The sequence below is a fragment of the Dendrobates tinctorius genome, unplaced genomic scaffold (assembly GCF_039654945.1).
Source record: "Dendrobates tinctorius isolate UK_male_01 unplaced genomic scaffold, ASM3965494v1 ptg000084l, whole genome shotgun sequence".
NCBI classification, from domain to species: Eukaryota; Metazoa; Chordata; class Amphibia; order Anura; family Dendrobatidae; genus Dendrobates; species Dendrobates tinctorius.
In genome coordinates, this window is record NW_027361752.1 from 31724553 (window position 1) to 31740868 (window position 16316).

Genomic DNA, 16316 nt, shown 5'->3' on the forward strand with positions numbered 1-16316 from the left:
CAAAAACCTTCAAATTCAGACAAAATAAAAGCATTGATTTTGCAAGAATGGACTGCTATCAGTCAGGATTTGATCCAGAAGTTGATTGAGAGCATGCCAGGGAGAATTGCTGAGGTCCTGAAGAAGAAGGGTCAACACTGCAAATATTGACTTGCTGCATTAACTCATTCTAACTGTCAATATAACCTTTTGTTACTCATAATATGATTGCAATTATATTTCTGTATGTGATAAAAACATCTGACAAAAACACATAAAAACCAGAGGGCAGCAGATCATGTGAAAATATAATATTTGTGTCATTCTCTAAACTTTTGGCCATGACTGTAGTGTGATCTGATTCTCTCAAAAGAGAGAATTGCAGCACAGGTGAGAAGGTGGAGAACAAGCTTTCTCCTTCTTCTTCATTGTGTGTGTCGCTCAGTGTGAGACTGGATCATTTCCATGCACCCATAGACTTGAATTGGTTTGTGTGATCCTATTTGAGCAGCAAATGGGTTGCGGGTGATTTGAATCAACATGAGAAAAAAAAAATCAGCACTACCCCATAGTATAACACTATAAAACATCAGATAGCACTAGTCCGAGTTATACACTCATGTGAACGTGCTCTAACAAATGGTACATATAACCTCCAAAATAAGTAATGACTGCACCCCAAACACACGCAGACCCCAGAAGATAGTGCCATTAATAAATTAGATGGATTGATGGATCTTTTCCTCTTTCTTCCATACCTCATGACTCCAGCATCCAGTTATAGGTGTTGTTTTTTTATAATCTCAGACCTTTTCTGCTGTGACCGGCAGGAGTGTGCGCTCATTGTATGGAGGGAGCAGCTACACATAATGCTCCAGCGCTATAATTAGTTGCAGATAGCATTACCCGGGGAGCAGGGTGCGGCCAGTTGTATTAATAGTATTGGAAAATAAAATGTGTTTCGAGACGTTTCCGTGTAACTCGCTTTGTGCATTGTAATAAAGCGGGGTCATATAAAGAGATTGGGGAACCAAAATAATAAAAATAACAATGTGCCGCAGACCTGGAAGACGCCTCATTGTCGGGGCAGATCTAGGCTTTTCACGTTAGTTTTTGTGTAATATCAACCCCAGTATTTTTGATGGCGAAAAGAGTGCTGCTGACTGCGACATTTATTTTTCATCTGAATAAGCTCAAAACCCAGACGGATCCCCACATTAGACACTGGCCAACTCTCCCAGAGATTAGAAAAGACCTTCCAGGTTTCTGGAAGTGTTTGCAGATCCTCAGGGCCCTGCCGAAATTTTCCAGAAATGCTGATTTCTTGTTTTCTGGCATCTAATGGATTGGTGCTGTTTTAGAAACCCTCTTAAAGGCTTTCTCCACCTTCACAAACATTTTTACAATTGTCTGCAATTTGGTCTTTATCATTCTGTTTATACAGCCTCCAGGCAAATCTGCGTCTCCATGGCAACAGACCTCAAATAAACCCTGTGTAGTCTGACCCCGCCCGGCTTTCACACTTTCTTCCATCAGTCCCCAGCTTGTTGGTAACCGACTGAATGAATATTAACAGAAGGTTGGAAAAATACGAAATAAAGTTGTTTGTCGTCTTTTACCATGGAAACGCATAGGTCTGTAGACTGAAAACGACAAGGTGTTTCTAAGAAAGGTCTATTGTAGGGTTGCTTCATTTTTCACTTTCGATGAGCTGGGACACTAGAAACATTTTAGTGGCAATGGTGGATGTAGCCTGTAAGGTATCACAGTGATGGATGGTCCTATCTGTGTCCTGGAGGTCCTCACTCGCCCCTTGCTCAGGACACAATTGGTTTGAAGCTGTGTCAGACATCTCTCCAGCACTTACAGACTTAGTATCTCATCTGGAGAAGTAGTTCAGCTGGTCGCGAATCTCCCTTCCGTAGAATCCTCATTATTCATAATATCACAATGGCCGATTGCCAGAGAGCAGAGCTGTGTCTGGTAATGAACTGGCTGCTGTTTTCTATAAATTAAGGATATCATTGGTAATTGATGGTGACGAGGCCGAGCCCAGAGAAACTCCATTGTTGGGATGTGGTCCAGAACTGCTGAGTAAGCGTTTCACTTCTGGCTCGGGAGATGCTGGCAGGGCATGGCATGTCACTTGGCCGTGAGATTAGATTCTTTGGGCAAAGATTCAAAAAATAAGAATCTGCAGACAAAAAAATTCAATTTGCAAGATCTGTTCTATTCCCCCTGGATGAGCCACACTGAGGTGGGGAGATGGCACGCTTCCTTCCTCCATCTATGGCGGCATCTTGCTCAGTATGTAACTTACCAACTCTCCTGGAACGTCCGGCATACTCCTACAGATGGGAGAGACCTCCAGAACTGCCAGAAGAGTTGACAGATTTCTTAGGCAATGCTGTACCCTCTTGGACGGTAGTGTTTCCCCATGATATTTTAAGAATTTGATTTTTCTCCTATTGGAGTGTCTTTCTCAGTATTGTAGGCTGGATGTGAGGTCTGTGTGTATCCATGATGCTATTGTCTTCAGTAGCTGATATAAGCACAGCTTCTATCCTGCACACATTTCCTCTTCATTTGCTCTCTGCTTTATTTATAGACTGTTTTTTTCCTGCTCTCCCAAAAACTTTGGATACTTTCTCCCCTCTCCATGTAGTGGAAATATGTTTACAACCTGCACTCTCTGCAACCAAAAGAAGAGAGGGGGAGACTTAACTCACTTATTATATTTTTACAAATCACTTTGCTATATCAATGAGTAACAGAAGCTCTGCAGCAGAAAAATGGTAGAAACATTTTAATGAATCATTTAGATAGTTGCTTCAGAAGCACTCCTTCCAACAAAGTTGTTATCTTACTATATTGCAATCATCATACACTGCTCAAAAATGTGCATGTGTCTGCACAAACGGTTAGAAAACGACTCCATGAGGATGGTCTGAGTGCCCAACGTCCACAGATGGGGGTTGTGCTCACAGCCCAACACCGTGTGACCCTCCAAGGAAATGCCACCTCACACCATTTCTGACCCACTGACAAACCGGTCATGCTGAAGGATGTTGCAGGCAGCAGTTCACTCTCCTCGGCATCTCCAGACTGTCGCGTCTGTCACATGTGCTCAGTGTGAACCTGCTTTCATCTGTGAAGAGCACAGGGCGCCAGTGGCTAATTTGCAATCCTGGTGTTCTGTGGCAAATGCCAAGCGTCCTGCACGGTGTTGGGCTGTGAGCACAACCCCCATCTGTGGACATCGGGCCCTCAGACCATCCTCATGGAGTCGGTTTCTAATCGTTTGTGCAGACACATGCACATTTGTGACCTGCTGGAGGTCATTTTCCAGGGCTCTGACAGTGCTCCTCCTGTTCCTCCTTGCACAAAGGCAGAGGTAGCGGTCCTGCTGCTGGGTTGTTGCCCTCCTACAGCCCCCTCCATATCTCCTGGTATACTGGCCTGTCTCCTGGTAGCTCTTCCAGCCTCTGGCCACTACGCTGACAGACACAGCAAACCTTCTTGCCACAGCTCGCATTGATGTGCCATCCTGGATGAGCTGCACTACCTGAGCCACATGCTACCACGAGTGTGAAAGCACAACCAACATTCAAGTGACCAAAACATCAGCCAGAAAGCTTTGGTACTGAGATGTGGTCAGTGGTCCCCACCTGCAGAACCACTCCTTTATTGAGGATGTCTTGATAATTGCCAATAATTTCCATTTGTTGTCTATTCCATTTGCACAACAGCATGTGAAATTGATTGTCAATCAGTGTTGCTTCCTAAGTGGACAGTTTGATTTCACAGAAGTTTGACTTACGTGGAGTTATATTCTGTTGTTTAAGTGTTCCCTTTATTTCTTTGAGCAGTGTATTATATAGCTCTGTGTAATTACAATTGCTCATTTTTCCTTTATACTCAGTTAATTATTCTCTTTTCTCTGCTTTATGTAGAAACAGGTCTCTTGTCAGTGCATTTATCATTGCCCTCTTCAACTCCTGAACCAACTGCTGTACCCCTCACCTCCACCCCGCCAGGGACTTTTGCAGTGACTGTGACTTATGCAGGGAAAAATTGATCTCCTGTTTCTACATAGAGTTTAGAAGGATTCAGCTAGTCTGTTTTTAATCACATGATGTCATAGACCTATTGGAAAAGACAATAATTAGCTGGTAGAAAGGCAAAATGAGCAACTGTAAGTACACCGTGCTATATAGTATGATGATTGCAATATATTTAGAGAATACATTTTTGATAGAAGTGCTTCTTTAAAGAGTAACTAAACTTTGAGCATTTTTTTTTTCATGCAATATGCATTTGCGGATTGGTGGGGTCTGGGTCTTTAGACACTTATCAAACCCTCAATAGATCACTGAGAAGTGAGCAGCCTGCGAGGCATAAACACACAGAGTGGTGTATGGATTCAATAGAACGTCCTAGGCTTCACAGTGGTCTTTGAGCAATTGGTGGGCATTAAAGAACCTGGACCCCAACTGATCTACAGGAAAATAAAGAGCCCGAAAAAAATATTAAGGAAAAAAACCTGTTCAACATTTACAGTGTAGTTACTGTTTCATTTTGCAATTCATTAGCTTGGAAGCTTTTAATTTGCTTCCTAAATGTTAATAGGCTATTTTATGATGAGCTGTTGGGAATCAAGGGCCCATTTATTTTTCTTGTACAGGTGTAGGAAGGTGGAAGTGTGGTCCCCATTCCCTGTTATGTAAAATAATGATGTTTGAAATGTTTACCATCCAATATCGTTGGTGATGGAGTTGTGTTCTGCTCAGCGTTAGGTAACCTACAGGGAGAGACTAAGTTAACAAGTGGGACTAGCCCAGGGGGGAGGAGCTTAGTCCGGGCACAATAGAGAGTTTCCGGGTAGAATGGCAGATGGGGCGGAACCTGCAGCAGTAGCAGACCTCAGGTCTGATTGAGCAGCAGAACCAGGCAGTGGGTGTCCTGAGGCAAAAGAGGGAGAAACGACTGAGCGGATAGTAAGATCCTACAGAAAAGGGAGTCGTAGTACGGAGTCGGTTCAGAGTAAGAGAGAGGAAAGTAAGAAGTATCGGTGCCTGGGGAAAGAAGCTGAGCGGGGCGGATTTGTCAGGACGGACAAGAAGAAAAGCCCCGTGTTGTGGTCCAGAGGTGTCAATAGAGCGAGAAGCTAAGTAGCAGCCATATTGGCATAGAAAACTCTCCTAGGGGGAGTAAGATGTGGAACTGTGGGTGACAGTATAGGACTCTTGCTAGCTGGCCTGTAGTGCCGTTATTGGGGACTGAGGAGACTCCCGGTAGTGTGCTGGGCTAAGAGAAGCGGAAAGCTAGAGTGTCTCCAGTAAGGGAAGAAGTGTGAAATAATGTACCTGTCATATCTGAAATGTCCAGGAAGATGAATGCCCACCATCTGCTGTGTATAGTTCCACAGGAGTGATTTTTCAGTAAAAATATGTTTATTTATGGACTATGGCCTCTCTCATTGAACCCTGCAACACCTGGTCCTGGCCGGCCGGCTCGATGCGGTCTGCAAGGGTGTCTCGCCATCACGACTAAAGTCCAGACACCCAGCCAGGACCCCCATTGTCATGCAGCGTGCCTGGGCGTAAAAGAAGAGTACCTCACCCATGGCTTCCACCCCTCGCCACGTTACACAGGCGCCCGCTGCCAACTATGTCCTATGCCTGTAGGCCATAGCTTGTCTTCCTGGAGAGAAAAAAAAAAGCAAAACAGAAAAAGCAAAACACGTTGACGCCCTGAGAGTCAGAATTGATGTCAAACCAAACACAAAGGCAGGAAACTGCAGCCGAGTAGTCAATGAGTGCGTGCTATAGGAAGTGACAGCGAGTGTCAGCTCTGCGGCCCGTATCCCCCGCATTACGGGGGAGGTCCTTGTGTACGGCTGTGATGTACACTGTGAGCCCTCAGAGCAGGAATACTTCTACCAGACAAGGGGACGAGTCTGGATCTTGTACATGACAGAAAGATGGTTTCAGTTAAATGTCTACAGAGAAAAAATCCCATATGATGTCTGCTGTGACTGCTGACGTACCAAAGTGCATCCAACACTATAAAATGGTAAAAAATACTCGCCCTGAAAATTTAAAAGGGTAACTCAAACTTTTTAAAAACTTTTGACGTGTTAAAGCCACAGAAGTTTTAATTGATGGGTTCTCAGCACCCGGATCCCTAACAAGCCGGGCTGCGCTCTTCCAAGCATCGTCAGAGCGCCACGAGGAACCAAATTCCCACCAATCAGGACTTGTGGATATAACTTGTGAAATGTTTTTTTTAAGAGTATTTACCCTTTATCGCAGCCTGGAGAATCCCCTCATAAGTAGTAGCAGTGCCAGCAAAGTGCCCCATGTGAACAGTGCAAGCAGGGAATTTCAACAGTTTCCCAAAGTTTTTACCCCTTAATGACGAGGCCTGAAGAGTCTTAATTACCAGCTTATGATTTTTCATTTTTATTTTTTTTTCTCCTTTCCACTCAGCAGCGAGAACTTTTTTGATTTCTCACTGATGTGGGTGTATGAGGCTTTGTTTTATATGAGGCAAACTTTTTTTTCTTTCTTTTTTTAGCAGTTTTTGGGTGTGTAATTTACATGTTTTTTTTTACCTGTCGAATGAACGAGCTTTGTCAGATGATTTAGGATAAAAAACAAAATCTAAGTTTGCAGGCACTGTGTTACAGAGTATTGCCCCTCATCAGTGCATAGTGTGAGATCTGGTTTAGCTGGGTGAGAGGCGTCTGACCGGGATCCAAGGGGTAACGTTTTTCTCTGCAGAGAGTGACATGTCAAGCCTGACATCCCAAAGTGAGGAGACTTTTTTAAGCCGCAATGCTCCCCGCAAGGAGAAACATAACCCCTTGAATACCGTTCAGATGCCTCTCACCCAGTCAACCCGGATCTGACACTTTGCACTGACAAGGGGCAGTACCCCGAAACAGTGCAAATTTAGATTTTGGTTTTGGCTTTTATTCTAAGTCATATAATAAAGCTTGTTAGAAAGTCGATATTGACTTTTAGAATTCCTACTTCCTATAGGTGGCCCTCGAGTTCTAGTCCTCTTCCTCTCTGAAGAGACAATTTGCTTATTTCCCAGAGGAGCATTGCAGCTTAAGTCTCCTCACCTTGGCATGTCAGGCTTGACATGTCAGTCTCCATGAGGAGAAACGTTACCCGATAAATTTACAAGAGCAAGGGGGGAAAGCCCTGGACCAAGCGCCACCTTAAATTCACAGCGCTTGGTTGTTATCCGGTTTAACAGTGCCAGAATTGTGCATCCTGATACATATCAGTTCCATAGGACAAAAGTACCAGCAATGTGCCCTGAATAAACAGTAGAGTGCTCCGCCTGATGATTAGGGCAAGCAAAAAAGGTGATTTTTTTTTTGTTTTTTTTTCATATCCTGGACAATGATGAGCCTCATTGACTAGCCCAGCGAGGCAGTACAGACATTGTGACTTAAGGTGCTGCTTTCCATCAGGAGTCTTGTATTAGTAACCGGTACCCCCTGCTGGTGACGACACAATGCCAGACAAAATCCTGACTACTTTACATCTTCCTGTGCAAAAAATGTAAAAAAAAAAAAAAAAAAAAAATGGTACTGTTCTTTTTAGAAAAATAATACAATTGCTTTGACGTGCAAAGCAAAACTAACAGAACAGCAATAAAATGAAAACATGATATACTGACATATAATAACACATACAGTGGGGAAAGTAAGTATTTATACACTGCCGATTTTTGCAAGTTTTCCCACCTACAAAGAATGGAGAGGTCTGTAATTTTTATGGTATGTACACTTCAACCGTGAAAGACAGAATCTAAAAATAAAAAAACAGAAAATCACATTCTATGATTTTTAAATAATTAAATTGTATTTTATTGCATGAAATAAGTATTTGATCACCTCACCTCACAGACCTGTTAGTGTTTCTTTAGGAATAGTGATGAGCAAATAGCATTGTTGCTTGGATGTCCCCGGGCATGCTCGGGTGATCTCACGAGTATTTTGTCGTGCTCGGAGATTTAGATTTTGTCGTCTCAGCTGCATGATTTGCGACTGCTAGACAGGCTGATTACATGTGGGAATTCCCTAACAAACAGGCATTCCACACGTATTCAGCCTGTCCAGCAGTCGCAAATCATACAGCTGAGACTATGAAAACTAAATCTCCGAGCACGCCAAAATACTCGGAAATCACCCAAGCATGCTCAGGGACAGCAGAGCAACAATGCTACTTGCTCATCACTATTTAGGAAGCCTCCTACTCTGCACTCATTACCTGTACTAATTGCACCAGTTTGAACTTGTTACCTGTATAAAAGACACCTGTCCACACACTCAATCACACTCCAACCTCTCCATCATGGCCAAGACCAAAGAGCTGTTTAAGGACAACAAAATTGTAGACCTGCACAAGGCTGGGATGTGCTTCAGGACAATAGGCAAGCAGCTTGGTGAGAAGGCAATAACTGTTGGCACAATTATTAGAAAATGGAAGAAACACAAGATAACTGTTTAATTTTCCTCGGTCTGGGGCTCCATGCAAGATCTCAGCTCGTGGGTTAAAGCTGATGCTGAGAGAGGCCAGGAATCAGCCGAGAACTACATGGGAGGACCTGGTCAATGACCCGAAGAGAGCTAGGACCATAGTCTCAAACATTACAGTTAGTAACACACTACGCCATCATGGATTAAAATCCTACAGGGCACACAAGGTCCCCCTGCTCACACCAGCACATGTCCAGGCCTATTTGAAGTTCCTCAGTGACCATCTGCATAATCCAGAGGAGGCATTGGAGAAGGTCATGTGGTCAGATGAGACCAAAATAGAACTTATAGGTATCAGCTCCTCTCGTCGTGTTTGAAGGAAGAAGGATAAGTACAACCCCCAAGAACACAGTCCCAACTGTGAAGCATGGTGGGAGAAACATCACTTTGGGGGTGCTTTTCTGCAAAAGGGAGAGGACGACTGTACCGTATTAAATTGAGGATGGATGGGGTCATGTATCACGAGTTTTGCCCAACAATCTCCTTCCCTCAGTGAGAGCATGAAAGATGGGTCATAGCTGGGTCTTTCAGCATGACAATGACCCGAAACACACAGCCAGGGCAACTAAGGAGCAGCTCCGTAAGAAGCATTTCAGGGTTCTGGAGTGGCCTAACCAGTCTCCAGACCCTAACCCAATAGAAAATCTTTGGAGGGAGCTGAAACTCACCCATCGACAGCCCCGAAACCTAGAAGATCTGTATGGAGGAGTGGGCCAAAATCCTTGCTGCAAACTTGGTCAATAACTACAGGAAACGTCTGATCTCTGTAACAGCAAAGGTTTCTGTACCAAATATTAAGTTCTCTTTTTCTACTGTATCAAATACTTATTTCATGCAATAAAATGCAAATTAATTACGGTATGTAAAAATCATACAATTTGATGTTCTGGATTTTTTTAAGATTCTGGCTCTCATTTTTAAAGTGTAACGGCAATTAAAAATTACAGACCTCTCCATTCTTTGTAGGTGCGAAAACTTGCAAAATCTGTAGTGCATCAAATGCTTATTTTCCCCACTGTATAATGTCATAGAGAACTCTCAATGTCGAAATCACAGTGCCATATAATACTTCTATACAGTGTTAAAATAAAACCACAATACTACACCCCACACACAATGCCCCAAAACAAGCCAAAAGTATCCAAATAATACCACCATATAGTTCTCAATAGGACCACCACCGGGTGCCCAAAAATGAAACTCTTGCAGTGCCCACAGTATCCAAAACCAGAGAGTGCATAAAATAATGCCTCCATACATTGTGCATAAATGACACCATTCAGTGTTCAAATAATACAATAGAACCACAATAAGTTACCTGAAAATTAACCTTCTGAAGTGTCCACAATACCCACAGTTACATCATAAAGTGCAAAAAAATAATACCTACACATAGTGCACATAAATAACACCAAACAAAGCTGAAATAAAACATTAAATTATTAGGTAAAGAATCAATCCGCGTTGTTCACTTCATGGATCCGCTCCTTTCTGCCTTTTTCTTACTTGTTGAGTTGTCATATTTTATAATCAGATTCTCATATATTAGGAATGTTTTTTTTGAGTATTTTTGTAATGTTTCATTATTTAGAGACTCTTTATACTTTATCAATAATGCCGTTTTTTATGGATTATGTGAGATATCGCCCCTTTAACTGTTTTTTGTTTATTGTCCCCTTACAGGTGGAAAATCTAAGTAAGTATTGTTTTTATGTCCCCTTTATTGATTGATGGGTTGTAACTAGGAAATACTCCTCCATATAAATGCTGTACCCCAGTCACTATATGTGCATGGACCATGGCTATGTACACAGTATAAATAATATGTAAAATACTAGATGTATGGAGGAACGTGTATGCGGCTACTATTCATTCTTCTGTGTTATGAGCAGGGAAGATGGGGATGAATGACAGATGCTTGTGTGATCAGTTCGTACAATGAACAGTTGCTTGTAAAGTGCATTATGGAGATTAAAGCTATGTGCACACGTCCAGAATTCCTGCGGATTTTTAGCGTTTTCGCCGGGAAAACGCTGCAAAAAAAACGCTTAAAATAAGCAGCCCATTGAATTCAGTGGCATTCCGCAATGCTGTGCTAATGCTGCGTATTTTTCCGCGGCGGAATCACATCGTGGAAAAATACGCAGCATGCTCATTCTTTGTGCGGAATCGCGGGAATTCTGCACACATAGGAATGCATTGTTCCCCTTTCTTTCCGCATGTGGCCATGCTCACCATGTGCAAAGTAAGCGGAAAATGTGCGGATGGTACCCACGGTCTGGAGGAGAGGAGACTGTCCTCCAGGCTCTGGGTACCATATCCCTGTAAAAAAAAAATTAAAATAAAAAATCGTGATATTCTCACCTTCCGGTGGCTCCCGGCATCTTCCGGTCCCAGCGATGCCTTGCGACAATGACCTGTGATGACGTAGCGGTATCGCGAGACCGTGACGTCATCAAAGGTCATTGTCGCAAGGCATCGCTGGGAACGGGACCTGCCGTGAGCATCGCTGAGGCCTGGGGACGCTGCGTAGGACGCCGGTAGGTGAGAATATCACGATTGTTTATTATTTTTATTTTAAACTTTATAGCTTTTTACTACTGGTGCTGCATATGCGGCCTCAATAGTAACAAGTTGGTCACACTTGTCAAACACTATGTTTGACAAGTGTGACCAACCTGTCAGTTTTCCAAGCGATGCTACAGATCTCTTGGAAATCGCTAGTATGCTGCAGGCTAATTAGGCTTGCAAATCGCTAGTTTTTCGGGGGAATTATGCATGCGAATTTCTTGCGTATTTCCCGCGGCAGGGAGTTGCGGAATTGCCGCGGAAATTTCCACGGCAATTCCGCAACGTGTGCACATAGCCTAACAGAGGGTCGCATGAAAGGAAGGTAGTAACAAGACTGCATGGTCAGACTACACATGAGGTTTGTTTGTAGTCTGTGTCCATGGAAACAGACATTTTTATAGAAGCTGCAGACAATCAATGGTTTATTAGTAACCACTGCCCCCTCTCTTGGAAGAGTTGACAAAAGTCTTCCAGGTGTTGAAAGGAAGCGCTCACCTTCACACCTCCTTTGTTGAGACACCAATAAGAACTGGGCATAGTAAATTGAGGCCTGGATGGCAAGTATGTCTGAAAAAAGACTATTTGCAGATGTCTTTTTTTTTTGTTTGTTTGTTTTTTTTTAAATAAGTTGGAGGAAAGAATAAAATGATTGCAGTGGTGGTCACATACCATATATTTTAAAGGGATCCTGTCACATTGTACCTGCAGTCTGATCTGTGGACAGCACACGAAAGAAGAAACTGAGCAGAATTATACACAGATTTGTTGGAAAAGATTCAGTATTATAACTTGTATTTTATTCATAGAAATCCCTGATGTTTGCGTGCACAGAAGTCCAGTGGGCAGTACTACTTAGTGACTATGCATAGGAGTCCAGTGGGCGGTTCTACTTAGTGTCTGTATGCATTGGAGTCCAGTGGGCGGTTCTCAGTGACTGACAGCTATCTCCACATAGACAGTGATTGACAGACTTCCCTGTATGACTGAGTAGAAACGCCCACTGGACTCATATACACACAGAGAAGGAAATAATTATTTGGTCCCTTGTTAATTTTGTAAGTTTTTCCATTGACAAAGACATGAACAGTCTATAATTTTAAGGGTAGGATAATTTTAACATTGAGAGATAGAATATCAAAAATAAAATCCAGAAAATCACATTGTATAAATTATATAAATTTACTTGCATTTTGCGGTGAGAAATAAGTATTTGATCCCTCTGGCAAATAAGACTTGGTGGCAAAACCTTTGTTGGCAAGCACAGCAGTCACACATTTTTTGCAGTTGATGATGAGGTTTGCGCACATGTCAGGAAACATTGTGGTCCACTCCTCTTTGCAGATCATCTCAAAATCAATAAGATTTTCAGGCTGGCGCTTGGGAACTCGGAGCTTCAACTCCCTCCATAAGTTTTCTATGGGATTAAGGTTTGGAGACTGGCTTGGCCATTCCGTGACCTTAATGTGTTTCTTTTTGAGCCAATCCTTTGTTGCCTTGGCTGTATGTTTTGGGTCATTGCCTTGCTGGAAGACCCAGCCACGACCCATTTTTAATGTCCTGGCGGAGGGAAGGAGGTTGTCACTCAGGATTTTACGGTACATGGCTCCATCCATTGTCCCATTGATGCGGTGAAGTAGTCCTGTGCCCCTAGCAGAGAAACACCCCAAAACATAATGTTTCCACCTCCATGCTTGACAGTGGGGACGGTGTTCTTTGGGTCATAGGCAGCATTTCTCAATTTTGAGCTCAATTTTTGCCTCACCTGACCACAGCACCTTCTCTCAGTCACTCACAGAATCACCCAGACGTTCATAGGCAAACTTCAGATGGGCCTGCACATGTGCCTTCTTGAGCAGGGAGACTTTGTGGGCACTGCAGGATTGTAAACCTTTACGGTGTAATGTGTTACCAATGGTTTTCTTGGTGACTGTCAGCCCAGCTTCCTTGACACAATTAACAAGTTACCCCCATGTAGTTTTAGGCTGATCTCTCACCTTCCTCGTGATCAAGGATACCCCAGGAGGTGAGATTTAGCATGGTGTGCCAGATCGATTTCGATTGACAGTCATTTTGTATTTCTTCCATTTTCTTACTCTTGCACCAACAGTTGTCTCCTTCTCGCCCAGCTTCTTACTTATGGTTTTATAGCCAATTCCAGCTTGGTGCAGGTCTATGATCTTGTCCCTGACATCCTTAGAAAGCTCTTTGGTCTTGCCCATGTTGTAGAGGTTACAGTCTGACTGAGTCTGTGCACAGGAGTCTTTTATAAAGGTGACTATGTAAGACAGCTGTCTTTAATGCAGGTAACGAGTTGATTAGGAGCGTCTAACTGGTTTGTAGGAGCCAGAACTCTTAATGGTTGGTAGTGGATCAAATACCGTATATACTCGAATATAAGTCGAGATTTTCAGCCCAAAAAATTGGGCTGAAAGTCCCCCTCTCGACTTATATTCGAGTCATATACAAAGGGGTCGGAGGGGGCGGATGTTTCAGGTCATACTTACCCGTCCTGACGCTGTCTTGAGCCCCCAGCTTCTCCCCGTGCTCTCTCTTCCTGCCTTCAGCGGTCACGTGGTGCCGCTCATTAAAACTCATCAATATGCGCATATTGATGAGTTTTAATGAGCGGCACCACGTGACCGCTGAAGGCAGGAAGAGAGAGCGCGGAGAAGCTGGGGGCTCAAGACAGCGTCAGGACGGGTAAGTATAGCGATACTCACCTGTCCTGCGTCCATGGCTGCTTGCTGCTGTCTGTCATTGGTCAGTGACTTCAGACAGCAGAGGGCGCGGTGACGTGGTTAGTGCGCGCCGCGCCCCCTGCAGTCTGAACGTCACTGACTGATGACGTGCAGATAGCGGTGAGCAGCCATGGACGCAGGACAGGTGAGAATCTGACACCCAGCGACGGAGAGGTGAGTATGTCATTTTTTTTATTTTTATATGCAGCAGCAGCGGCAGCACATGGGGGAATAATCTAAGGAGCTTCTTATGGGGGCAGTATATGGGGGAACAATATGGAGCTTCTTGTGGGGGCAGCATATGAGGGAACAGTATGGAGCTTCTTATGGGGGCAGCATATGGGGGAACAATATGGAGCTTCTTGTGGGGGCAGTATATGGGGGAACAATATGGAGCTTCTTATGGGGGCAGCATATGGGGGAATAATCTGGAGCTTCTTGTGGGGGCAGCATATGGGGGAATAATCTGGAGCTTCTTGTGGGGGCAGCATATGGGGGAATAATCTGGAGCTTCTTGTGGGGGCAGCATATGAGGGAACAATCTATGGAGCTTCTTATGGGAGCAGCATATGGGGGAATAATCTATGGAGTTTCTTCTGAGGACACCATATGGGGGAATAATCTATGGAGCATTTCCCACCCTAGACTTATACTCGAGTCAATAAGTTCCCCCAGTTTTTTGTGGCAAAATTAGGGGGGTCGACTTATACTCGGATCGACTTATACTCGAGTATATACGGTACTTATTTCTCACTGCAAAATGCAAATAAATTTATATAATTTATACAATGTGATTTTCTGGATTTTATTTTTTATATTCTATCTCTCAATGTTAAAATTAACCTATCCTTAAAATTATGGACTGTTCATGTCTTTGTCAGTGGGCAAACTTACAAAATCAGCAGGGGATCAAATACTTATTTCTTTCGCTGTATATACATACATAAAAAGGGGGGATTTCAATAAATTAAAATGAAAGTTATACTGAAAATGTTCCCACTGAAATGTCTATGAATTTGATCAGCTCCTGCAGCTCTACAACATCCTGCCTGCAGATCACATACCATTTTAACCTGACAGGTTCCCTATGAGGAGGGCTTGGACCAGATGCCGAGTTGGGGTGGTCTTCAGTGTGTACATATCAGTAGCCATAAGATTGTAATTAAACGTCTGTGGTGAGGGGCAGAAGACGGGGAAATTCTAATTGCTGAATACACTAATGTAGTAATGGTGGAATGGTATTTTCTAGATATTGTACATGCTGAGGATATTTTAGGGTCTAGTATCTAACTTTTTTTTGTCTTGCAGGAAGGAACACAATTCAGCATCACAGGCAGAAAGTGTAAGTATTCTATAGCTTCTAGGTGAAGGACTGGCGGGCGGTAGTGCCGTGTGTTGTGTCTGGTTTACAGTTCCAATTTACGAACATTCTACTAGAGAATTCCGAGGAATTTCCGAGTGATTTTTCTCTTACTCAGGAAAGCCCAATGGCCCCAATTTGTCAAGACTGGCATTGTTCATACCGGTCTTGATGACAGGATGTGCTGGAGTCAGACGCTCCTGATTTATCAAGAAACACATGCCTCGTATTGAATCAGGAGCATCTGACAAGTTGTGCTCGCCTCACCACTAATCCTGCTCCAGTCGGGGACTGGAGTATGATTTGTGGTGTAAGGAACGTTGCTGCTCGTCATGAATAGACATGCGGCAGTTGCCACACCTTTGTCCTACCCAGGGGCGTAAACACCGCGGTCGCAGCTGCGACCGGGCCCGCAGTGCTTAGGGGCCCGATCGCGAGTTAGGGGAGTAGTAGGCTCTGGGAGCTACAGCTACTCATTGGTTGTACAGCTCCGTGCTTTTGCGCACAGGACCTGTGATGAGGTCACAGGAGGGTAGGAGTCAGGGGTCACATGATCAAAAGCCTCGGTGATGCAGGAGCCTGCTGTGCTGGTTGCCATGGTGCCGGATGAGGGTAAGTTTATGTGTGAGGTCAGGGGGGGTTTACAGGGTGGATGTAGCAGTGCTGTGTGTTGTGAGTTCATTTTCCCCTTCACCGTTGATGTCTGATGAACTCCCTCTGCTGGTGAAGAGAGGTAGTGAAATTGATTGGGATGGGAAAAACCTGTCATCTGAACAGGCGGAGCGTGATTGGACACCCGGAATCACTGAGTGGATATAAGGCAGCTGATGCCCTGCAGGGTTGCTGGTGATCCTTTCTGCTCTGAGCTCTTGCAAACCAGTTCAGTACCTGTCTTCTGAAAGCTAAGTTTTTGCTCTCTTATTTTTCCATGAGATTGTGTCTGTTTACTTGTGTTTGTGTTCTGCCTGCCCTTGTTGGTACAGGCTGAGCTCCATTTTTGTCTCTGGTCAAGTTGATCTTTTGCTCAGTCTTCAGAATATACCTGAGTGCTGATATAGTGATTTTGAAGTCTAGTGACTTCAGGGCCTTTTTTCTATCAGACGTGTTG

General features: G+C 43.8%; 1 protein-coding gene across 1 annotated transcript in view; it reads left to right on the forward strand.

Moving 5' to 3' along the window:
- Positions 1-16316, forward strand: part of JAM2 (junctional adhesion molecule 2) — a 123734-nt gene that overhangs the window by 102509 nt on the left and 4909 nt on the right. The window contains exons 8-9 of the mRNA XM_073584509.1: positions 10223-10235; positions 15157-15190. Coding sequence (XP_073440610.1) covers positions 10223-10235; positions 15157-15190 — 47 coding nt within the window. The remainder of the gene's footprint in view (positions 1-10222; positions 10236-15156; positions 15191-16316) is intronic.